Raw genomic sequence first — 22,596 nt, forward strand, 5'->3', positions numbered from 1 at the left:
TCGTGTTCAATTTGATTACTTCCGATGAAAATCCTGTAGATGGCGCTTGTAAATCGAACTGAAATCTTCTAGTTTGCCTTAATTTTACGACATGCATCCTCTTTTCATCAATCTATGGTTTTGGTCTACTTTTCTACCTCGTGCACGAGCAGACATGAAGCTGATTTTAGCCTCGTTTGAATAAACGAGGGCAAGATGCAGCTAACTTGAGTTAATGGAACGGCTTTAGCTTCAAGTGGAAGTCTACACTAGTTCAAGCCAGGCTATTTCTGTTGAGCGCCGCCTTGTTTAGCGAGGTTGATGGAATACCCCCCAGGCCTGGGGATTGTTTGTCCTTGTTCAAGCCTTGCCTAACACTCAAAAGTGACACTTTTTAAGCACCATATTGAACCTGCAGAGATAAAAGGTGTTGTGGGTGAGGGAATTGTTTGATGAGGTGTTAATTGTGCATAAGGTCTGCAAAGCTCCTCACTTCTGTAGGCTACTGGTTTATTTGCATAGTCAGACTAACGCATAAATAGACTAACGTTATGAATGATCCAGTTTGGATAAATATTGGAATTATCGCAAATTTTCTTTTCTTTTCTTTTTAATGAGGAAGCCTAATGTCGGTCAGTGTTGTTTCATCATAATAATTTGTTTTAAATTAACAAATTATTAGCGACTGTAGTTCGTAGTGCAATGTTTGTAGTTCATTTTAGAAGAGCTATCATTTTTTCAAACATTCCCCTAATGATTTGGATTGGCTTGTCAGAATTGCATATATTATGACGCTAGCCAATGGTAGGGCTTCGCGCGGAATTTCAAATGTTTTTTTCAAATCAAAAGAAGTCGTATGTCTCAAATCCCTCCGCAGAGTTCTACATAGACTAAGTAGTTCCCCGTTTGTGTTATTAATGTAATATATCCAATGACATAAGTAACCGCATTTCTGTATAATGTGTGTTTTAGTTGTAGTGTTAAGATAATAAGTATAACCCCCCTGGCTAAAGTGGTATAACATGTGCGGGCGGAGGGATATGCACTTTTCATTCACACGCTGCCAGTAGTGAGTCCAGCGATGTCCCTTTACCCGGCCCGAGAGTAGTAATTCGGATAAACACAACAGCGGAGTATCGGACAGCAACCACCAGGCATGGTGGAGGTGGACACAGAAGCATCTTTAATATAGAAAATAAGGTCAGTATTTCGAAAAAGTCCTTTATCCTTCGTGCTGTCTTCATACAGGTTTTCACCGAAACAGTGTCATTTGTGATGTAGTCTATAATGGGAACGACTTAACCAGCTGAACATTTCACCACGCCAGTGTGAACGTTGGGGAACCTAGCCATTGCTAAGTAATGCTCATAGTCCATATGAAAGTTTTACTTATCAAGGTTTATTAACGTTAGGTACATGATACGAGTTGTAACCAATGATTTCAGAAATACTGTTGACGTAGCCTAATGTTAAACTATATTTTTGGATCGATAGCATGCTAACTTAGCGATGCAGAACTTAAACATTCACAACGGCAGTGTGAGAAGTCACCTTTGAGGTCCGCAGCAACAGAGAAAGTAACGGTGTCGTACACCTAATCGACAATATTTAACTGCTCAACTTGATTTTAACGAGGTGACATGTTATAGATAGCTACGCTATCAAGTAAAGATGGCCTAGGTTATCAGCACATTTCACAGGCATGGTGCAACGTGGTCAGCTGCGCATTTGTGGCCTAGTCTTCTTAATATTTTGTCAGGTCAGACACAATGAAACAATGTGTGGAGTAAAGAAGTGTCAGTCGTGACTCGATTTAACAATCACCCAGTTTAATGTGTCTTTTATTTCTTAGGTAAGTTAAGTGACCCAGAAGATGCCTCTTCACGGGAAAATAGTTGTCATCCGCAGAGGCGGCGGGGATGGCACTGAATTTCCCCTCACGGCTGCATGTCTGTTTGGAAGGTGAGTGTTTTTGCTTTAATTGAAATTTGCATTGCTGTAAATCTGTAAAACGATACTTTACTTTGTCACTGAACACACATAAGTCGTGTGGTTTGACACGTCCTATTGAGAACAGCAGCGCATGAATCCCACGCGGAAATTGACTTTGGTTAAACTTGAGGTTATGAGGTTGTACAAGGTAGCGCAGGCGGGCTTTTTTTGTTTCTGACGTTAGGAGTAGACGTAACCACGTTTTTCTGCAGAGAACCAATCGCCTTTCTGTAAAATCTGGACGATGTACCTTGTCTGTTATGCTAGCTAGACCAAATACGAATGCCTTGGCTTAAAAGAGAGTTCTGCTCAAGAGTGCATTCGTTACCAAAACTGAATATATAAAAATAATATTTGTTTACTCTCTACTACTCTCATGAAATGTCTGCTGAAACTTAACATCACATTAATCTTCTTTCAGAAAAATTGATTGTGACATTCGCATTCAGCTGCCCCAGGTGTCTAAAGAACATTGCAGGGTTGAAATAAACGAGAATAAAGAGGTAAACCACTGTTTCCAAATGTTACTAAACGCACCATTGCCAAATCTCTATTAGCTGTATGCAGTGTTACAATATGTTTGTGTTTTTGTGTTGTGATGTTCCAGGTTGTCTTGACCAATATGAGCTCAGTGAACCCCACCTGCATCAATGGTGTGCCCATGCAGCAGTCTGAACGCCTGAAGCACGGCGATGTATTTACCATTATCGATCGCTCTTTTAGGTAAGATTGTCATCTGAGCTTCCTTGGAATTGTATGCTGATGATGGTTCGACTTAACTCGGGCCCATGCTTACACACAGTTTGGGTAGGAGGCCTTCACTTCCTTTCCATGAGTTCTTTGATGAGATTTTTTTTTTTTTTGATTGGCAGGTTTGAGGCCCCTCCGCCACCCACTCCAAAGAAAAAGAGGGTGTCTACGTCAGGAAAGGGAGAAACTCTTCAGGTATGTTGTGTCTTACAGTTTCTCGCCATATATAAAATATAAACAAGTGTCTATGTGAGGCTAAATGTATACAAGAGTTTCCCGGTTACCAACGAAACTAGATGCGCATGCAGCCTTGGGGCAGAAGACGCCGGCCGGGTGGCCGGTCACAACGCTATAAAGTTAATCTAATAACCGGCTGCAGTACGCTACAATCAGCATTTGTATGCCTCTGTTATCTCTGATAATATCTCATTTCAGAGTTTGTCGATCATTTAATAATATAACATTGTCTTTTTGAGGTTTTTGGCAAAGAAATGCATTCCTTTAGGTATACTGAACATTCTCTAACCATTGTGATTTCGAATGGTGCAGTTTTCGGCATTAAAATCTTTTCATGGATGGCACTGCTCTATGCTGTTCTATGGTGCCTTCTGCCTCTGTTGCGCACACATGTTTCCGTGACGTGGCATAGAAATCTATGTATAACAGGGGCAAGCCCTTGTCAGACGTCTTACCGTAACTTATTTAGGACTCCTGACTGACAGCTTGTTGTAATGTGGGTAGAGCAGAGGGATGTACATGTTAACTAAGCTAGTGCAAGGTCAAGTCTTAAATCTGTTGTTAAACCAGTTTGTTGAGATTATGACCAGTGTCTTTTAGATAATCATTTTAGTAACAGGAAAGACTGGATGTATAAGTATGCTCATCTTAGCACTGATCTTCGCTCTTGGTTGTAGTGACATTTTCACCTGCTGTGAGGTGAATCAGAAAAGGCTGTCCCTCCAAACTTTAAAATGAAGAAATATATTTGTTTTTAGGTTTTACAAGAACATCAAGGAAAAGATTCATCAGCTGAGAATTCATCAGCCTCTGGTAAATATTTGTTCATGCTGTTTTCTCGTGCATTTTTTGTTTAAGTCATACCCATGAACAATTTGTTCAAGTAATAATTTATTGTATGATAATGTGAATTGTTTGATTGTGCCTTACACAGACTCCTGTCTGAAAGATGGATCCAAAACTGCAAACTCCATGGACCAAACAGTGGAGGCAACCAAGGAGATGGTCACTATGGACACGGCCAAATCCGGCAAAGACGCCCAGTCTCCTTTCTCGGAACTGTATCAGATGAGCAAGCAAGATCTGTACCAGTCTCCATGGAAGAGCATTGGAGGTCAAGGCAAGACTCCCCTGTCCAAGCGCAACTCGCAAAAGCCAGCGACGCCCAAGGTCTCAGACCAGGATGCCTCTGCGCCCGTGGAGGTCAAAGGCACTCCGAAGAAGACGAAGGCTGTCCTGCCGGCCACGCCAGCGACGAAGGAGGCCGCCTCCGTAGCCACGACTCCCAAGTCGGCGCAGAAGAAACGCCGGTCCTCCGTGGGTCTGCCCGGACCAGCACCAGAACCAGTTGCAGCTGCAGCGTGCGTGTCTGAAGAGCCGGCTGCCTCCTCCTCACAGGCCCCCAGCACCCCCACTCCGGCCTCAGGGAAGAAGAACCCGCCGCAGACGCCCCAGAAGTTCAGCGCCGACGAGGTGGTCCAGCAGATCCTGACCGCCCCCCAGAGTGCCGAGAAGCCCAGCAAGGCTCCGAAGTCTCCCAAGAGAAGGAGCAGCACCGTCGCCGCCGCCGCCGCCAGCCCCAAACCAGACCCCGCCCCCGCGGCGGTGGCCACTCCAAGCACCGCTGCCGAGGCGTCACAGGAAGTGAAGCAGTCGCCCAGGACGTCTCCCAGAGCCAACGCAGGCCAGAGGTTCAGGGTGCAGGACGTGCTGCAGGAGATGGAGTCGTCCACACCATCAGGGTCCAAAGGTGAGGACAGGACGCCAGCGGGTAACAGCTCCTGGGGGCCCTAGTCTGAATACAGGGCAAAGGCAGTTGTCATTTTTTTATGCATCTTTTACAATACATTTGGCTGGTGCCTTTTAGCCAGAGTGACTTAAAACGTGGTAAACAGTCTAAGCTTTTTAAGCAGTTCAAACAACTATTCTAGGAGAGAAAGAAACGTAGAGTGCAACATGAATTTCTTTGAATTTCCCATTGGGGATCAATAAAGTGTCTTATTTGATAAGTATCTTATCAATCTATCTACCTACATGTCCAAATATAATGCTGAATGGGACCTCATCTCTTGAGTCATGAGCTGCTCTAGTGAAAAAACTGAAATATATATGTGACCTTCCACGGCGAAATCATTCACCATGTCCAAATTTTCAAAATCAAAGTTATTACGTTTTCAGGAAGGGGCATAATCAACCTTCAAAACGATACCTATATCTAATGAATTGAACGTCATATTACTGAAATATAAACATTCAAAGGAGTTGAGTTCATCCTGTCATGCCAATAGAAAAACGGAGAAATCTGCCTCTGAAGTTAACCGTCGGCTCAACACTCACGAACGCTTTGTAAGGTCGCCGCTATTACAAGATTTACGGTACTTGTATCAAGGACACAGCACACGGATGGCTTGGTGGTTGTCAATGAGTGCAATTACCGTAAATATTGGAATAGAGCGGCAAAAACGAGACGCCTCTAACTTCCTGCTTCCTCTAACTTTCTCACCTCAACAAACTCACGTTTTTAGACTACAAAAGGTCAGTTTTTCGGCGAAATGTATTCACGGTCGTACAGTGTAGACCTCCCACTGTTTCAAAACACTTACAAAAAAAATTCCACGATTTTAGCACAAGTGACATAAATGGCCATTTTTCTCAGAAACGCCTGTTGCGACAAGCGACTGGTTTTGCCGTGGAACGACACATATATATATTCGATTCCACCTCAGTTCCATCTTTTGAAACAACTGTGAATTTCTCCTCAGACGACAAGCCCTCGTCCAGCAAGAAGCGCAAGAGTGGGGGTCTCGACGCAGCCACCCCACTGGCCAAGAGGAAGCGCGTGTCCTTCGGCGGTCAGCTGAGCCCGGAGCTGTTCGACAAGCGGCTGCCCCCCGACTCCCCCCTCCGCCGCGGGGCCACCCCGTGCCGCCGCAGCCTGGGCGCCGCGCTCGTCAACACACCCAAGTCTCTGCTCCGCAGGGCCTCCATGGGTCTCATGCAGGTACGAACACACACACACACACACACACACACACACACACCCAAGTCTCTGCTCCGCAGGGCCTCCATGGGCCTCATGCAGGTACGAGCGCGCACACACACATACACACACACACACACACACACACACACCCAAGTCTCTGCTCCGTAGGGCCTCCATGGGCCTCATGCAGGTACGAAAACACACACACACACACACACACACACACACACACTTACGAGTCATGGAATATCAGGGAATTTTGTTGTAGCAGTTTAGAATATACTTTTCGAAAAGAAAAAAAAAACATTATAAATATATTTTCACACAGAATTGGTGTGAAAATACTTGCTGACTTGGCTTTACAGCTTGTTTGAGTGGTGATGGTTAGCCCAGCTTTGCTTAGTCAGTGCCCATCTCTTCATTATCCGCTGTTAAAAAGTCAAAGATTCTTGAGCACCACCCGGCTGCTCTGAAATCTAATCTCTTATGTCGCTATGGCACATTATTATTATCATCATGGAAATTCAGGGTTTTTGTCAGGGGAAAAGTCATGGAATTTTACACTCGACAGAACTTGAATGTTGTACAGTTAAATACTAAATACTGTTTATTTTGTATTTTATTGAATATTATACAAGAAATTCAGAACTATAATGTGTTTACTCTATGCGAGCAGAGTCGGACGCTTGGAGAGACCATCCTGGAAAGCCCCAAAGGCAAAGCCAGTCCTGCGAAAAAAGCCAAGACTCCCTCGCCAGCGAAGAAATCTCCCAAAGCCAAAACTCCCTCGCCAGCGAAGAAATCTCCCAAAGCCAAAACTCCGTCGCCGGCGAAGAAATCTCCTGCCAAGAAGTCGGCCGCCGCTGCCACCACCTCGCCCAAAGGCAGGAAGTCCCCGTCCCCCGCCAAAGGGAAGTCCCCAGCGGGCAGAGCCAGCCCTGCCGGATCTCCTTCCTTGGAGACGCCGCACGTGTCGGGCCGCTTCTCCATCTCCCGCATCAGCACGCCGTCGCCCGAGGCAGCGAGCGCCACGCCCAAGATCCCGCTGAAGAGGCGGAGCTTGAAGGCGTCCGCCAAGAAGACCCCCAGGAAGAGCCTCGGCAAGGCCGCGCTGGACGGCATCCGCAGACGCAGCGGAGCGTCCAAGGCCAACCTCAAAGGTGTGCTTTCTTTCTTTCTTTCTTTCTTTCTTTCTTACTTTCAATTTCCTCGTTTGTTTACGCACACCTGGCCAATAAAGCTGATTCGGATTTCTTTCTCCAAGCTTTATATTGGCATGGCCTGATCTGGTGTTGCCCAAGCAAATACCATAGAAAACAGAGAGACAAACACCCACTCACATGCTCTCACTCTCTTCTCATTCTTCCCAACATAATAATAATTAATCATTATCATTATTATTATTTTATTTGTACCCAACAACTTGCCCATCAGCCCATCCATTTTGGTCAGTTTTTCATGTAGTTTTAATAACAATCACTCTGTAAGACTCAATATCAATATGCATCAGTGGATATATTCTGCTTGGTAGTCTGTGTTTTATAATGTGATGTAACTAGAAGTTAATTTTCCTGCGTTGTGGTTCTGTTTGAAGTGGTGAAGTCCTTTGCGGACATTGTGAAGTTTGGCCAAAGTAAACCCCAGGCTGAGGTCGCCGCCAAGAAGCCGGCCGCTAAAGTGGTGAAGAGAGCTGCGGCAGCAAAGCCGAAGACCCCGAAGCCCAAGGTAACGGAGTGTGATGCGCCTCCACACTTTTTAGCATCAACTGGCAATCTAAACTGTGCATCAGGGGTTGTGTTTTCAGATGCCACTTCCACACATTAGTCACTTTGCACATATATTAAGACTTTTGTTATGAAGCCAATGTGCAATGCATACAGTAATTTCCCACATATAAGCCGCATTGTGTACAAAGCGCAGGACAGTGTTTTATGCAAGTTAAAAGAAACAAAACCATATTAACACACTATTAACCTGTCTATTAACCTCATAGCTGAAGAAATTTAGCAAAATCAATGTATAAGCTGCAGCCAACAGTCCTTCACTGTAAAGAGCTTTGGGTGTCTTCATAAAGTGCTTGAATGCAAGCTGCTACTGCTACTGTTGTTGTTGTTGTTGTTGATGATTAGATCTATTTACCTCTTGCTGTAGACTCCATCCAGGCGGCTGCAGGAGCACACCAGCACTGGGCATGCCAACTCGCCCGCCACCATCGTCGTGGGCAGGGCCCAGCTCCGGCAAGCGCAGGTGGCATGCGGCGCCCCAAAGATGGTGCCCAACATCGCCATCTCCAGGATCGACATGAAGATGGACGAGGATTTCTCAGGTACATGAAGCGTTTGAGTGACTGACTTGTGGAACCCCCCCCAGCCTGAGGTCATGGTTATCATGGCTGCGTGTTCTTTTTCTGCCTTGTGGTTGCACAAATGCAGCGTGGTGGCAGAAGCTTTTTGAGATGTAGGGGAAGTAATGCTTGGGGGGCCAAAAAACCTGTTTCATCATTTCATTATGTTTCTTTAATAATCTTAATTTTCCCCATTGTTTGTTGTGTCGTTGCTTTCAGGAGTTTCAGATATCTTTAAAACTCCCGCAAACAACAAGCAAAGAGCATCTACCAGAAAGAGCGTCGTCCCTGCTACCCCTCTGGTGCTGGCCCCTATGGCGGAGCTGTCTGTGATGAAGACTCCGGAGGAAACCGGTAAGTAGCCAGTGTATCACTGGCCTTCATCTACCATCACAAATGATCATCCCAGCAAGGCAGATCATATTCTGGAAACTAGGAGATGAATATTAATTGAAGTGTTTTCTGGTTCCGGATTTAATGGTCCGGGTTCCCACGGGTCATTGAGTTTTGGAAAGTATATTCCAGACGATGAAAGGATTTTGTTGTAGCAGTTTAAAATGTACTTGCCAAAAAAATAATACATATAATACAATTCAAATATTTCAGAATGCAGAGTTGGAGTTTGGTTATTAGCTTCACTGCTTGCTTGAGTAGCCCGCTGCGCGTCGGGGTTCTGTTCAATCCTGTCGGGAATTATTTTCTGATAATGACCGGCGTTCTATACATTATCCCTTACACATATCAGTATATTGTACAATTAATTATATCGTAAGTCATGGGAATTCAGGCGTTTGTTTTGTCTGTGGAAAAGTCATGGAATTACACATTTGACTTAAAGTGGGAACCCTGAATGCTATTTGATAATTGTGTCTTAGTAGTGTTCAAGTAAAAGACTATATTAGCAAAATAATGGCTTATTGTTAAAGTGACCCTGTGTGTTCCTAGGTGAGATGGTGGTGTCTCCCCTGAGTGTGGCGTCCACTGCCAAGCGTAGCGGCTACAACAGCGAAGCGGTCATACGCCTCCTTCAGGACGAACAGGAAGCCAGCTTCGTTGCCGAGGAGACCATGTCTGCAGGACAAGATGAACCCTCCGATGCATCAGTGACCCGGACGCCCGAGCAGAAGGCCGAGCCTGCCGCCGCCACCTGCCTCACCGGAGTCAAGCGGCTCCTCAAGACCCCCAAACAGAAGGCCGCGCCCGTGGAGGACCTGAGAGGCAAGCTGCTCAAGACGCCCCGACAGCCCAAAGCCCCACAGGAGGTGTGTCTGACCGGCGTGAAGGAGATGCTCAAGACCCCCAAACAGAAGGCCGTGCCGGCCGAGGAAGACCTCTCGGGAGTCCAGCACCTGCTGAAGACCCCAAAGACCCGAGGAGAGCCCGTCCAGGAGAAGTTTGGCCTCAGCAAGCTCATGAAGACGCCCCGGCAGAAGGGCGCCGCGGCCGTAGAGGACTTCGGAGGCCTGGAGGAGCTGATGCAGGAGCCGCAGGAGCCCCAAGCACCCGTCCCAGAGGCTGTCGAGGAGGTCGAGGAGGTGGAGGAGGCCGTGACTGCTCCAGAGTGTGCTGCTGCTGAAGGTGAACAAACGCTTCTACATAGATCATAATTAGCAAACGCTTTTACATATATCATAATTAGCAAACACTTTATATACATCACAATTGGCAAATGCACACTACTCTCAAAAAACACACTAACCTTTACAGGTTAACTTAATAATGTGATCACCTTTACATTTTTGACAGTGATGTCAAGTTTTGACAATCTTTTCCTTCCGTAGAGTAAAACGGGTCTGTTAATAACAGTTATGCATCAGAATATGAGGTCTTTTGTTTGTGCTAAAATGTGTTCTCTTAAAATCTTTTTATATTACAAAGAAAGGTGTAACTAAATGCAAATGGCAGTGTACGTTGGTATGAAATTTGACAACATCTGTGCTTGTACGCGTCTCTAGAGCTGGATGCTGCCACAGAAGAGGACAAGGAGAACGTCTGCCCTGTGGAAGAAATCCCAGCCGCTGCTGGCAAGCCCCAGGAGCCAGTCGATGCAGAGGTGAAGAGAGAACTGCTGGCCAAGCGCCTGAGCTCTCCTCTGAGGGAGCTGGTCCAGGAGAGGGCGCCAGAGGCCTCGGAGGAGCTGGTGGAGGCCGAGATCCTTCAGGAGAAGGCTTCAGAAGAGCTGTTGGAGGTTGAGGTCGTTCAGGAGAAGGTAGTGGAAGCCTCAGAGGAGCTAATGGAAGCCGAGGGCGTTCAGGAGAAGGCTTCAGAGGAGCTGGTGGAGGCTGAGCTCGCTCAGGAGAAGGTAGTGGAAGCCTCCGTGGAGCTGATGGAGGCCGAGGTCGTCGCCCTGCAGAGCGCCGAGGCCCCACAGGAAGCCCAGCAGCCCACAGCCATCGCCGACTTCACGCAGGAACCCGCGTCCAACGCCACAGAGGTACCAGAGGAGGTTTGCCTGGACGAGGCTGCTCCTACCGAGTCCTCTGAGACCCCAGCGGCCACTGAAGTCCTGCCAGAGCCCCTCCTCCTGGAGGAAGTGGCGACCCCTGCTAGAGGAAGACGCAGGAAGCTGATGGAGCAGGACGCGGTGGCCAACACTCCCAAGCCGAGCCCAGCCAGGGCGGGCAGGACGCCCAGAGTGCTCCAGCAGCAGGAGGAGGTGAAGACCACGCCGAGGAGAGGGAGGAAACCCAAACAGGTCTCGACCGAAGAGGAGGAGGCGGTGGTGGTTTCCGCGGCCGCCGAGCCAGTCGGAGTAACTCCCCCAGCAGCTGAAGAGGTCACATCTACGGCAGCAGAGGTCACCGAACCCCGAGAAGAAGAAACTGTTGAGGTACAAACATTTTATTTCTGTAACGCCTCAAGTAAGCAAAATGGTACTTCTACCAAGCTTATAAGAGACATGATGCAGATCAGAGTGTAAAATTGTTCTTTTATTCCTCTCAGATCCTAGAGGCAGTGAGTGCACCCGAGAGTGCCGCTGAATCGTCTGGTAAGCCATTTATTTATTTATTGATCTATTGATCTATCAATCTATTTGCTTACGGTATTTATTTAGAACTCTTCATGATTTAATAAAGATTATTAACCCCCAGTACAACAAGTCTCAAATAATGACTGTCCTTCTCTGTGTTCATTGTATGTAGAGTTCACAGCTGCACCAGTGGAGGACCAGGAAGCCATCTCTCCAGCGGAGGATGCCCAAGCCAGCGAGGCCCCATCCACAGAGCCCGCTGCTCTTGCAGAGGAGTCAGCGGAGCCCGCGGAAGCAGCCGATGCCGTCACTGAAGCCAGCCAGGACCTGCCAGAGCCCGCGCCACAGGAGGTGCCCGCCCCTGCTAAAGGAAGACGCGGACGGAAGCTGGTCGAGGCATCTGAAGTGGTCGCCGTGGCGAGTCCCGCCAGGAGAGGAAGACCCAAGAAGCTGCCGGAGGAGAGCGCCGAGGCCAAGCCCAGAAGAGGCCGCAAGGCCAAGCAGGACTCCACCGAGCAGGCCGAGGAGCAGGCCGGCGAGGCAGCCGTGGCGGATCCAATCACATCGGCGCCCGCCGAGACGCCTGCACCAACGCAGGAGGAAGCTGCGTCTCCTGCCGTGTCCGAGGCTCAGGAAGAAGCTCCTGTCGCCGTCGCCCCAAAGACCACCAAAGGGCGCCGAGGCAGACAGCCTAAAGCCGCCGCCGCCGTGGTGGTGGTGGAGGAGGTGGTTTCCGTGCCAACTGTCGAGCCTGAGGTCGAGAGCAGCGCCCCAGTTGCTGAGGTTGAAGAACAGGTGGAGGCCGAGGTCGCTCCCGAAAGCGAGCCCAGCTCCGAAGTTTCTGAGCTTGCGTCAGCTCCGGTTGAGGAACCAGCAAAGCCTGCAGCTGCCAAGCCCGTGCGCGGACGCAGAGGCAAACAAGCCGCCGCCGCCGCCAAACCGGAAGAAGCCGAAGAGGCGAAGGATGGCGAAGAGAAGATCCAGGCTCCTGCTGCCAAGACCGGGCGCGGTCGGAGGGGCAAGCAGGCCTCTGTTGAGGTTCCTGAAGAGGCCGAGGCCAAGCCCGACGCCCAGCCCGAAGCAGACCTCGCCGCTGAGGAGCCAGAGAAGCCCCAAGCTAAGGTCACCAAAGCAGCACGCGGCCGCAAGCCCAAGCAAACTCCCGCTCAGGCCGAGGACGTGCCAGAGGAGAGCGCGACTCCAACAGCTGCAGAGCCTGTCGCTGATGCTGCACCTGCAGAGGTGGTAGAGCAGCCACCACAGGTGGTGGTGAAATCTGCACGAGGCAGGAAGGCTAAGCAGGCACCTGCTCAGGTAGAGGAGGTCGCTCAGGTAGAGGAGGTCGCTGAGGAAAGCGAGCCTAGTGTTGAGGCCGAGGATGCTGCTGCTGTAGCCGTCGAAGAACCAGCGAAGCCCGTGGCTGCCAAAGCTGCACGTGGGCGTAAGGGCAAGCAGGCTGCTGCCAAAGCGCTAGAGGAGGAGGCCAAGGAAAGCGAGCCCCAGGCTGAGGCTGAAGACCAAACCGCAGCCCAAGCTGAGGAGAAGCCCCAGGCTCCTGCTGCCAAGACCGGACGAGGCCGGAGGGGCAAACAGGCTCCTGCTCAGAGCGCTGAGGCGGAGGCTGAAGTCCAGCCCGATTCAGAGCAGATGGCCGCCACCGAGGAGCCAGAAGAGAAGCCGCAGGTCAAAGCCGTCCGCTCGGGCCGTGGACGCAAGACCAAGCCGGAACCGGAACCAGCGGCGGAGAGCGAGGAGACGCCCGAGTCCGAACCCGTCGCAGAGCCAGCCGAGGCGACTGAAGAGCAGCCGCAGGCGCCAGCTGTGAAGTCGGGCCGCGGCAGAAAGGCCAAGACCACACCTGCCCAGGTAGAGGCCGTAGAGGCTTCCGAGGAGACGGTCAGCCACACCCCCGTCAAGAGAGGAAGAGGAAGAGCCCTGAAAAAGGGGAAGGCCGTGGAGAGCGAACCCAGCACCACCAGCGAGGCCGTGGACGCTGAGCCCACCGAGACCAAGCTCACCAAGAAGTCCGTTAACTGGAGCGCCGACCTGGTGGAGACCAAGGCCATCGCAGACGCTGAGCCCCTTGTGGAGGAGCCTCAGAAGAAAAAGACCAAGCGTGGCGCGGCCGCCATGCCCGCTACCGAAGCCATCGAGGACGCTGGCGCAGCTGCGGAGGTGAAGCCTGCTCCTAAGGGCAGGGGTGCTGTGAGAGGCCGCGGGGCAAAGAAAACCACTGAACCGGCACCGGAGGAGGAGGAGGAGGAGGAGGAGGCCAAGCCAGAGGATGCCGAGCCTGTTGCCAAGACGACAGGCAGGCGAGGTAGGGTAGCAGCCACAAAGGAGGTCAAACCTCAGCCCGATGAGGAAGTAGCCGCTCCAGCCCCGAAGCGAGGCGCCAAGAGGAAAGAGGCGGCGGAAGTGGAGACGGAGGTGGTGGCCGACGCCGCGTCTCCGCCCAAGAGGAGGCGAGGAAAGGCAGCTGCACCAGAGGAACCTCAGGCCGCCGCGGAGCCAGCGCCGGCCCCAGCCACCAAAGGGAAGAGAGGCGCCGCCAAGAAGGCAGAGGAGGCGGTCGCGGAGGAGAGCGAGCCCACCGCTAAGGCTGCCCCCAAAGCCGTGCGGGGGAAGAGGAAAGCAGCGGTGGAGGCTAAGCCCGCCCAGGAGGAGGAGGAGTCTGCACCAGCAGAGGAGGCACCCAAAGGTTGGTACCAAAGATCCTTTAGAACCCGTCTATGTTGGTGTCTTCAGTCGCTTTCATGCAGATATATACTTGCTGACCAAATGGGAAACATGGCTATCCATACATTTCTTTTTATCTCTAGGCTCCTTTTACTTGTAGGCTGCGCTTGTGGTCTAAATCTATAAAATGCTATATTGGGGTAAATAATTTTGGCCTAAGATAATGCACGAACAGCGTTGCTGTTGTTGTTGCATTTTATTTGTAGAGCGCTTTATCATACACACAAAGTGCTGAACATTGTAAGATAAAAAAAAAGGGAGGCTGTTGCATTGTAGCTGGCCTTGTGGTCCAGTTTCTCACTGTGCTCCATCTCTCTCCAGCTGAGTCCAGGGCGCGAGGCCGGACGCAGAAGAAGGTTGCCGAGGCGACGGCTGCCCCGGCGGAGACCGCCACCGCGGCCAGGCGCACCAGGAGGAAATGAAGCACTGAGTCCCACAGGCAGCTGTAAATAATCCACGCGCGGGTTTTAAAAAAATGATACGCTTTTTTTTTATATATATACATGTATTTTTTTAACTGGTGATTATGTTGACTTTCAGATTTTTTTTGTTTGTTTTTTTTTTGTCTGTTGTGCTGGTGCATAGATGATTATTAGAACTTTTCAGACTAATATATCTATATATAAGGACCTTTTTTGCTGTATTTTATTGTGAGTGGTAGATTTAGATGTGTACTTGATTGTTTACAAAAAGTGTACGTATTCCGGACAAGGAAAGAAAAAAAAAATTTCAGGGCATATTGACTTCGTATTACAAAATGTTTGCTTTACTTGAGGGACCAAGAGCTAAACAGTTTTAAAATTTTCCAGATGTTACATTTTAAATTACATTTCAAATGAAAAAGAGAAATTAAATTTGAGGAGTGTGAAAATTAATTGACATGCCAACCATGTGGAACGGTTTTACCCCAGCAGGCAAAATGTAAATATGTACTACTGTTAAGGCATCCATACCTGGTTCAACCATTGCAACCCTCTTACAAAATCCATTTTTGCCAATAAAGGAATTATAATTCCTCAGTTTGTTGGGTGTTTAAATAATTGTTCCAGCAATGTGTGTTTCCTCATGAAAATTTCACTACATGCCAGATTTTAGTTCTTGGTAAGGTGTTCAGATTGATTCCCACCTCGACTTGGCCCTGGATATTCAACACTTGTATGAATACTAGAAAAGCACTCAGAGAGTGCAGACCTCCGCCTTCTATCAAACCTGGAACCATTCTGAAATTGTTTCAATGAAGGGCTGATCTTACAAATCATTTCTCAGCAGTGCCACAGTCAGACACAGTTTAAACTTCAGTCATCTTTATAGTGGACTGTAAGTCTTTGCATTGTTTTATCACCAGAAAGCCCCAAGCTTAATGTTATCATTCAATATGCCATATTTTATTAGGATAGCATTGGTAAATAGTTCTGGAATAGTTCCTTCTTCTTTTAAACAGGCAAGAATTACGCCTTTGCTGAAGAAAAGTACACTTAATTCAACTGATGTGAAGAACTACAGACCTGTCTCCCTTCTTCCTTTCTTGTCAAAGGTTTTGGAGAAAGTGGTCTTCAAGCAAATGTGTGACTTCCTCTATCAGAATAACCTACTAGACCCTATGCAGTCTGGTTTCAAGAGTGGTCATTCTACTGAAACTGCTCTTCTATCTGTGACTGAAGCATTGAGAGTAGCTAAGTCCTCTGCTCAGTCATCAGTGTTAATTCTGTTAGATTTATCTGCAGCCTTTGATACGGTTAACCATGACATTCTCCTTTCTACACTATATGAACTGGGAATTTCTGGGAAAGCTCTTGACTGGTTCAAGTCTTACCTTAAAGGGCGTTCTTTTAGCGTGTCTTGGCAGGGACAGATATCAAAGTCTCATGACCTCACTACAGGAGTCCCCCAAGGATCAGTATTAGGGCCCCTCCTTTTCTCTATTTACACCACTTCTTTAGGTGGGATTATTCGCTCTCATGGATTTGAATATCATTGCTATGCGGACGACACTCAACTTTTCCTATCCTTCCCACCTGAGGACTCTAGTGTTTCCCATCGAATCTCTGCATGCCTGAAGGACATTTCTATCTGGATGAAGGATCAGCACCTTCAGCTTAATCTTTCCAAAACTGAGCTCTTGGTGTTTCCAGCAAAAACAGCTATTCCCCAACAGATCAATATCCAGCTTGATTCATCCTCACTGACTCCAACCGGATCGGCACGTAACTTGGGTGTCATAATTGATGACCAACTTACTTTCTCTGAGCATGTTGCCTCAATTGCAAAGTCATGTCGGTATACCCTGTACAACATTAGGAAGATCAGACCTTATCTGACACAAGATTCCACTCAGCTTCTTGTACAGGCAATGGTTATCTCCAAGCTGGACTACTGTAATTCTCTGTTAGCTGGCCTACCTGCTTGTGTATTAAGACCACTACAGTTGATTCAGAATGCTGCAGCACGACTGGTCTTCAATCAGCCAAAGAGGACACATGTAACCCCTCTCCTAGTTACTCTCCACTGGCTCCCTATAGTAGCCAGAATTAAATTTAAATCCCTCACTCTGGCCTATAGGACACTGACTGGATCTGCTCCCTGCTACTTCAGTTCTTTAATCACGATGTACATTCCCAACCGCCCATTGCGATCTTCTGAGGAGCGTCTGTTATGTCGACCAACCATACATGCTAGGTCAAATTGTAGATCCTATTCTTCAGTGGTTCCGTGTTGGTGGAATGAGTTGCCCAGTGCTCTCCGTTCCAGCAACAGCTTTGGATCTTTTAAGAGGGGTCTTAAGGCATATTTATTTAATATGCACTTAGTCCTTTGAGTTTGTGATGTGTTATGGTTTGTATAATAGTATTGTTTTGTTATAATTTGTCTATTGATAGAATTTGAAATTTATTTTGCTATTGTCCTTAAATTTAGCAATACCATGCTTTAGTTATTATTATTATATATAATTAACTGAGTGACTTATTGATTGCTATTCTCATTTCACTGTTTTATTTCTCATTAGGTTAGTGCTTAAAATTATTGTTTTACTGATAATATTACTATTCTCCCTAGTTTGTAATTGTTCACTGTTAATTTAATTTGTATTGTTATTTATTTGTATGTCGCTTTGGACAAAGGCGTCTGCTAAATAACCATAGCCATAGCCATAGCCATAGCCATAAATCTCTATGGTCAGTCTGTTACGTCATATAAATGCGTCGCATTTTCATTACTGCAAAGATGCGTAAAGGATTAATAAGGTTAAGTGAAACAATAATTTCTATATCTACGTGTCCAAGATGACCACACATATGTTAAGAGAAATGTACGTATTCCTGTAAGTGAGGTTTTACAACTTTAAATAAGCATTCTGATGCGACGTACACCGTTGCATGTTTATGACGTAATGACGTGCGCGCCAAATTTTGTAGGGTTGACGGAAAGAACTGCTGGCTCGGTAAACGAGCTCTGATAAAATCTTAGTAGGACGGCTGTGTTAACTCTTGTGATAGCAACTGTCTGGTGTGTTTTTGTTCCTAACCCCTAGGTGAGTATCTCCCATCCATTTTTTGAAGAATTTGCCAAGTAATTTCTCTGGTAATGTCATGTTAAATGAGCTTGTTGGATTATGTTAAATATCAGTTAGCTTCTAGCTAGACATCTAAAGAGACATGAATCAGTCAAATCGATTAACTATTTTCTTAGAAAGTGATGCGTGCCAATGTCTTGAAAATGGCTATTTTCCCTTTGTTGTTGTCGTCAGAGATGCACCATTTTGCTAGTTAGCACTAGCACTCTGTCTTGGCTAAGCCTTATGCCACCTGCTTGACGTTATAGCTCGAACTCGAACCATGGGTTTGCTGGAACGCTGCGAGGAGCTGTTCAAGACCTCAAACCTGTATGAGGTCCTCGGCATCACCAAAGAGGCGTCGGACGGAGACGTGCGTCGCGGATACTACAAACTGTCCCTTCAGGTTCACCCTGACCGGGCACAAGGCGATGAACTGGCGACCGAGAAGTTTCAGGTAACTTGACTTTATAAGCTTCGGTCTGATTGACGTCTTTGTGTTTATTTTGTGACATGAAGCCTGTTTAAGGATTGTGTTGGTATTTCAGGCGTTGGGAAAAGTGTATGAAGTGCTGAAAGACAAAGACCAACGAGCCATCTATGACGAGCAGGGGACAGTTGATGAAGAATCCGACTGCGTGAACCAAGACCGTGACTGGGAAGAGTACTGGAGATTGTTGTTTCCCAAGGTAGGTAGCACGCTGCAGTCTCTCCGCTTTTCAAAATATAAAGACGCGAGAGAGGGGTGAGGTGGGTGTTCTCTTCAGGTTTTAAGTCTGGTCTGTTTATTATTATGCTTAGGTTGGCTTTTGGACATTATTTGTAATGTAGTGTGTATAGTAGTAGCATTGGATACCACATAATGAAGCAGTCAACTAACTGGTGCATCAAGGGTGCCACAAATACATGTTTCACTGCCTACTGCTAAGGAAGACCACACATACGGTATGTAAAATAGGAGACCTCTACAGAATGCTTTTTCATGTATCCTGAACAGGTTGTTATTCCGCCAAGTGGGTTGTTCATACACTAAACGTATAGCACTGTGCTGCCCAGTTGGACCCCTTGATATGTCCAGCTAGTGTAGGTGTTGGCCCAGTGGTGAAGTAGTCTGTGTGATACGCGGGACTACGCAGTTTACCCATCACCATCTCCGTATACCCACTTAAAATAGGCAAGGATACGTGTTAACATGTGGGGTTGATCACAGTACACCCACTACAGCGAACTGGACGACTACACCGCTGTGTAGGCCGAGCTTCTGAATGTTTTGGCCTTCCGGCACAGATCAGCCTGGACGACATCCTCCAGTTTGAGAAGAAGTACAAGGACACGGCGGAGGAGAAGGAGGACCTGAGCCGGCTGTACATGCAGTACGAGGGCGACATGGACCGCATCATGGGCGCCGCGCTGTTCGCCGAGGACGAGGAGGAGCCGCGCATCAGGGCCGTCCTGCAGGGCCTCGTGGACGCGGAGGAGCTGCCCGCCTACAGGAGCTTCACACACGAGAGCGCCAAGAAGAGGAGCAACCGCAAGCGCAGGGTATATATATATACACACACACACACACACACACACACACACTCACACTCACACTCACACTCACACACACTCACTCTCACACTCTCACACTCACACACTCACACACTCACACACTCACACACACACACACTCACACACTCACACACACTCACACACACTCACACACTCACACACACACACACACACACACAGGAGAGTGCCAAGAAGAGGAGCAACCGCAAGCGCAGGGTATATATACACACTCACACACACTCACACACACACACACACACACAGGAGAGTGCCAAGAAGAGGAGCAACCGCAAGCGCAGGGTATCTATATATACACACACACACACACACACACACGAGAGCACCAAGAACAAGAGCAAGCGCAGGGTATACACACACACACACACACACACGAGACCACCAAGAAGATACACACACACACACACACACACACACACACACACACACACACACACACACACACACACAGGAGACCACCAAGAAGATATACACACACACACACACTAGAAAAGCAACCGCAAGCACAGGGTATATTTACACACACACACACACGTTTAAATTGTGTCTAGCCTTATTTGTGTTCTCTATTTGACGCCTAGGCAACTGTGCAAATGGCTCATCTATAGTGTGTGTGTATGTGTTGAGTAGGCTGATAAAGAGAGGAAGGAGGCTGAAGAGATGCAGAAAGAGATGGGCATTAGCAGCAATGACAGTCTGGAGGCTCTCATCAAGGTAACACAACATACAGTGCCCCTACTGTCCTCCTCTACTCTCCTCTATTCATCTCTACTCCACTCCACTCTTCTCTCCTCTTCTCCTCTACTCTTCTCTCCTCTACTCATCTCTACTCATCTCTACTCTACTCCACTCTTCTCTCCTCTCCTCTCCTCCTCTACTCTACTCTCCTCTACTTTCTACTGTCCTCTCCTCCTTGTCCCCTCTACTCTCTACTCACCTCTCCTCTCCATTCTTCTCCTCTCCTCCTCTCCTCTGCACTTGTCTCTCCTCCGTTCCTGTCCTCTCTTTCCCTGTCCTGTCCTGTGTGGACTGTGGATAGATAGATTATAGTTTGCTTGTAGAGTCTTAATTGTCCAATAAAGGATATTCTTCTTCACATGTCAATACATTCCGTAAAAAGATAAAAATAAAAACATTGTATCAATGTCACTTGTATACATTTAGTTCCACGCAGCTACATGTGGAGTTGGCTTTGATTAATTCGCGCCTAAAACATTCATACCTTTTCTCTGGCGCTGCAGCGGAGGCAGAAGTCCAGCGAGCACGGTTTCAACTCGCTCATCGCCGGCCTGGAGGCCAAGTACTGCCAGAGCGGGAGCAAAGGATCCAAAGGAGCGGCCAAGAAGAAGGGCAAGAAGTGACCGCACGTGACCGCACGTGACCGCCGCGCCCGGGCGTTAGCAGAGGCCACCTGGCGCCCTCACTCCAGCAGGCTGGGACAACTCTGAGAAATAACGTTGACTGTTATTTTGACATTAAACTCCAGAGGACAGGAAGTGAGGTCGGTGGAGGCTTGGCTGCTGGTTTTGGTGGGGCAGTCGAGCACTTACACTAGAACTAACAAGTCTGCCTTTAATGAGAGCTCCTGTGGACAGTAGGCCCCCTCAGTCATATGGGGTCTTAGACCAGGCCCGTGTACAGGTTTATGATTTCACGTTGTACATCTTCAAAGTTACTATTTGACTTTGAAATTATATTCAATGCCGTTTTGAAATGTTTTGCGTGTGACTGTACGTGTTTTCGTTCAGCTTTTCTAAAAGTTAATTGAAGTGAACAACTTTTTTTCCCCCTCCAACTGAAAAAGCTGCTCTAGCATTCCTGTTCCTTGTCATGGCACGTGTGTATGAAGTTGTTTCAGAATTTGGGTGTAATAAATCTGCCCATTTCTTATGATTATACTGTTTGTAATGTTGTGTTTTAATTGTAATGATTAAAAATTATATTTGAAAGTAGGCCTGTCCAATCAATACATGGTGAAAAACGTGAAAGTACCAGTCAGCTTTAGATGCACCGAAAGTACCTAAATATAAAAAATATGTATACCAACTAAATCTCATGGTTTATTATTACTCTGTTAAATTATGTAGGCTATTACCAATTGTTGTTTTAGGTTATATGACTAAACTGATCATGTTGAATGTGTTTATTCAGGTGATGTCTGATAAGAACTAACATAAAACGTCATGCAAGCAGGGAAGTGACATCTCTAGTCTAACACATTTCGCGTGGTGGATAGCTCCGAAACAAAGTTCTGTCAAATTGTAGAAGTAGAAGAGGTCGCTTGGCTGTAGCCTATTGTATCAAAAATGTAATCAAGAGCTGAAAATCCTTTAAGCCATGAAACAAAACGTTTCGGGCCCTTGATGGCCTATGCCAATTATCTTTTTCTACAATTTGAAAGTAGGCTACTACAAACATAACTTAAATAAAATATATTATCACAAAATGGTCAAAGGGCTATTGAATGACATCATAATTTACAAGGGAGCCTAATAGTCGTCACAACGGAACCTGGAGAATAAAGTCGTGCGCAGGAACCAGATTCGCGCACAACGCAACAGGTTACCCGTTGAACGTTGCCCTCGTGTAGATCCTCCAACCTTTTCCTTGACGACTGAGGACAAAATGTGGTCTCAAAAAAAGTATATAGGTTCCGCGAAGGAGAGGGAGGACCTTTGCCGTCTCTATATTGAGTTTGACGGGGACATGGACCGCATCATGGAGTCCGCTCTGTGCGCCGAGACCGAAGACGAGCCGCGCATCAGGAAAGTTCTTCAGAGCCTCATCGAAGCGCAGGAGATCCCCGCCTACCGTGCCTTCACTCACGAGAGCGCACACAAGAGGCGCAACCGCAGAGGCAAGGTGCGTATCTATTTCTTGTTCACGTAGCCTACAGAGATAGGCGATGTTGCGGTCCATGTGAGTATTACATTTAATTCGATCGCTCCGCGCATTCAAAATAAATGTGATGGCAAACGTGCAAGTAAGACAATATGATCTAACTTGATTCAGGTGGCGATGGAGAGAGAGGAGGCTGAAGCGAGGCAAAGGGAGATGGGCATCAGCAGTGAAGACAGCCTGACCGCTCTGATCAAGGTAAACGCCACTCACTGGAATACTTTAGCTGCCAGACTGTCTGCTTTTGTAAATAAATCACTCTTTACATTCTGTCCTTAGAGAAAACAACAGTCCAACGAGCAGAAATTCAACTCCCTCATCTCTGACCTGGAGGACAAGTACTGTGAGGATGAGCCCAAGAGGAAAAGTGCCAAGTAATAGCAACTCTGAATACTCTACAACCATCTTACTTTTCCCATTAAACTTTCTATGCACTTAACTTCATCCCTGATTGAGTCATGTAGATGGGACTGGTGCGTCCAAAGATGCAATGGCGCTGCGTTCTGGGGGAAGGAAGTCGCACACATGCATGCAGACGGTCGGTTTGCCAAATTTGTCTCACTGAAGATGAGTGGGGTGAG

The 22,596-nt window shown here is 47.6% G+C and overlaps 3 protein-coding genes across 3 annotated transcripts; all 3 read left to right on the plus strand.

The window, feature by feature from the left end:
* The first annotated feature begins 1,079 nt into the window (after positions 1–1,079).
* Positions 1,080–15,014, plus strand: mki67 (marker of proliferation Ki-67). The gene is made up of 17 exons (XM_062532515.1): positions 1,080–1,179; positions 1,832–1,941; positions 2,393–2,474; positions 2,579–2,694; positions 2,844–2,916; positions 3,717–3,771; positions 3,893–4,708; positions 5,721–5,959; positions 6,618–7,101; positions 7,536–7,666; positions 8,093–8,267; positions 8,505–8,639; positions 9,231–9,863; positions 10,241–11,115; positions 11,229–11,274; positions 11,429–13,957; positions 14,317–15,014. The coding sequence occupies exons 2-17, from the start codon at positions 1,853–1,855 to the stop codon at positions 14,415–14,417; spliced, it is 6,579 nt and encodes a 2,192-aa protein (XP_062388499.1). The 5' UTR covers positions 1,080–1,179; positions 1,832–1,852; the 3' UTR covers positions 14,418–15,014.
* Positions 15,015–17,395: 2,381 nt separating this feature from the next.
* Positions 17,396–21,069, plus strand: LOC134077114 (dnaJ homolog subfamily C member 9-like). The gene is made up of 6 exons (XM_062532532.1): positions 17,396–17,524; positions 17,815–18,002; positions 18,094–18,234; positions 18,833–19,087; positions 19,748–19,831; positions 20,359–21,069. The coding sequence occupies exons 2-6, from the start codon at positions 17,829–17,831 to the stop codon at positions 20,476–20,478; spliced, it is 774 nt and encodes a 257-aa protein (XP_062388516.1). The 5' UTR covers positions 17,396–17,524; positions 17,815–17,828; the 3' UTR covers positions 20,479–21,069.
* Positions 21,070–21,678: 609 nt separating this feature from the next.
* On the plus strand, positions 21,679–22,454 carry LOC134077115 (dnaJ homolog subfamily C member 9-like). The gene is made up of 3 exons (XM_062532533.1): positions 21,679–21,979; positions 22,130–22,213; positions 22,295–22,454. Exons 1-3 carry the CDS (start codon positions 21,743–21,745, stop codon positions 22,391–22,393), a joined length of 420 nt encoding a protein of 139 aa, XP_062388517.1. The 5' UTR covers positions 21,679–21,742; the 3' UTR covers positions 22,394–22,454.
* The last annotated feature ends 142 nt before the right edge of the window (positions 22,455–22,596 follow it).

Source organism: Sardina pilchardus, chromosome 3, assembly GCF_963854185.1.
Source record: "Sardina pilchardus chromosome 3, fSarPil1.1, whole genome shotgun sequence".
Taxonomy (NCBI): domain Eukaryota; kingdom Metazoa; phylum Chordata; class Actinopteri; order Clupeiformes; family Clupeidae; genus Sardina; species Sardina pilchardus.

Excerpts from the sequence above, each read along its gene's own strand:
- mki67 (XM_062532515.1), top strand. The coding sequence starts at position 1,853 with ATGCCTCTTCACGGGAAAATAGTTGTCATCCGCAGAGGCGGCGGGGAT. Across the intron at positions 11,116-11,228 it reads GAGAAGAAGAAACTGTTGAG|ATCCTAGAGGCAGTGAGTGC; the intron begins GTACAAACATTT and ends TATTCCTCTCAG. Across the intron at positions 11,275-11,428 it reads GAGTGCCGCTGAATCGTCTG|AGTTCACAGCTGCACCAGTG; the intron begins GTAAGCCATTTA and ends CATTGTATGTAG.
- LOC134077114 (XM_062532532.1), top strand. The coding sequence starts at position 17,829 with ATGGGTTTGCTGGAACGCTGCGAGGAGCTGTTCAAGACCTCAAACCTG. Across the intron at positions 18,003-18,093 it reads TGGCGACCGAGAAGTTTCAG|GCGTTGGGAAAAGTGTATGA; the intron begins GTAACTTGACTT and ends TTGGTATTTCAG. Across the intron at positions 19,832-20,358 it reads GTCTGGAGGCTCTCATCAAG|CGGAGGCAGAAGTCCAGCGA; the intron begins GTAACACAACAT and ends CTGGCGCTGCAG.
- LOC134077115 (XM_062532533.1), top strand. The coding sequence starts at position 21,743 with ATGTGGTCTCAAAAAAAGTATATAGGTTCCGCGAAGGAGAGGGAGGAC. Across the intron at positions 21,980-22,129 it reads GGCGCAACCGCAGAGGCAAG|GTGGCGATGGAGAGAGAGGA; the intron begins GTGCGTATCTAT and ends AACTTGATTCAG. Across the intron at positions 22,214-22,294 it reads GCCTGACCGCTCTGATCAAG|AGAAAACAACAGTCCAACGA; the intron begins GTAAACGCCACT and ends TTCTGTCCTTAG.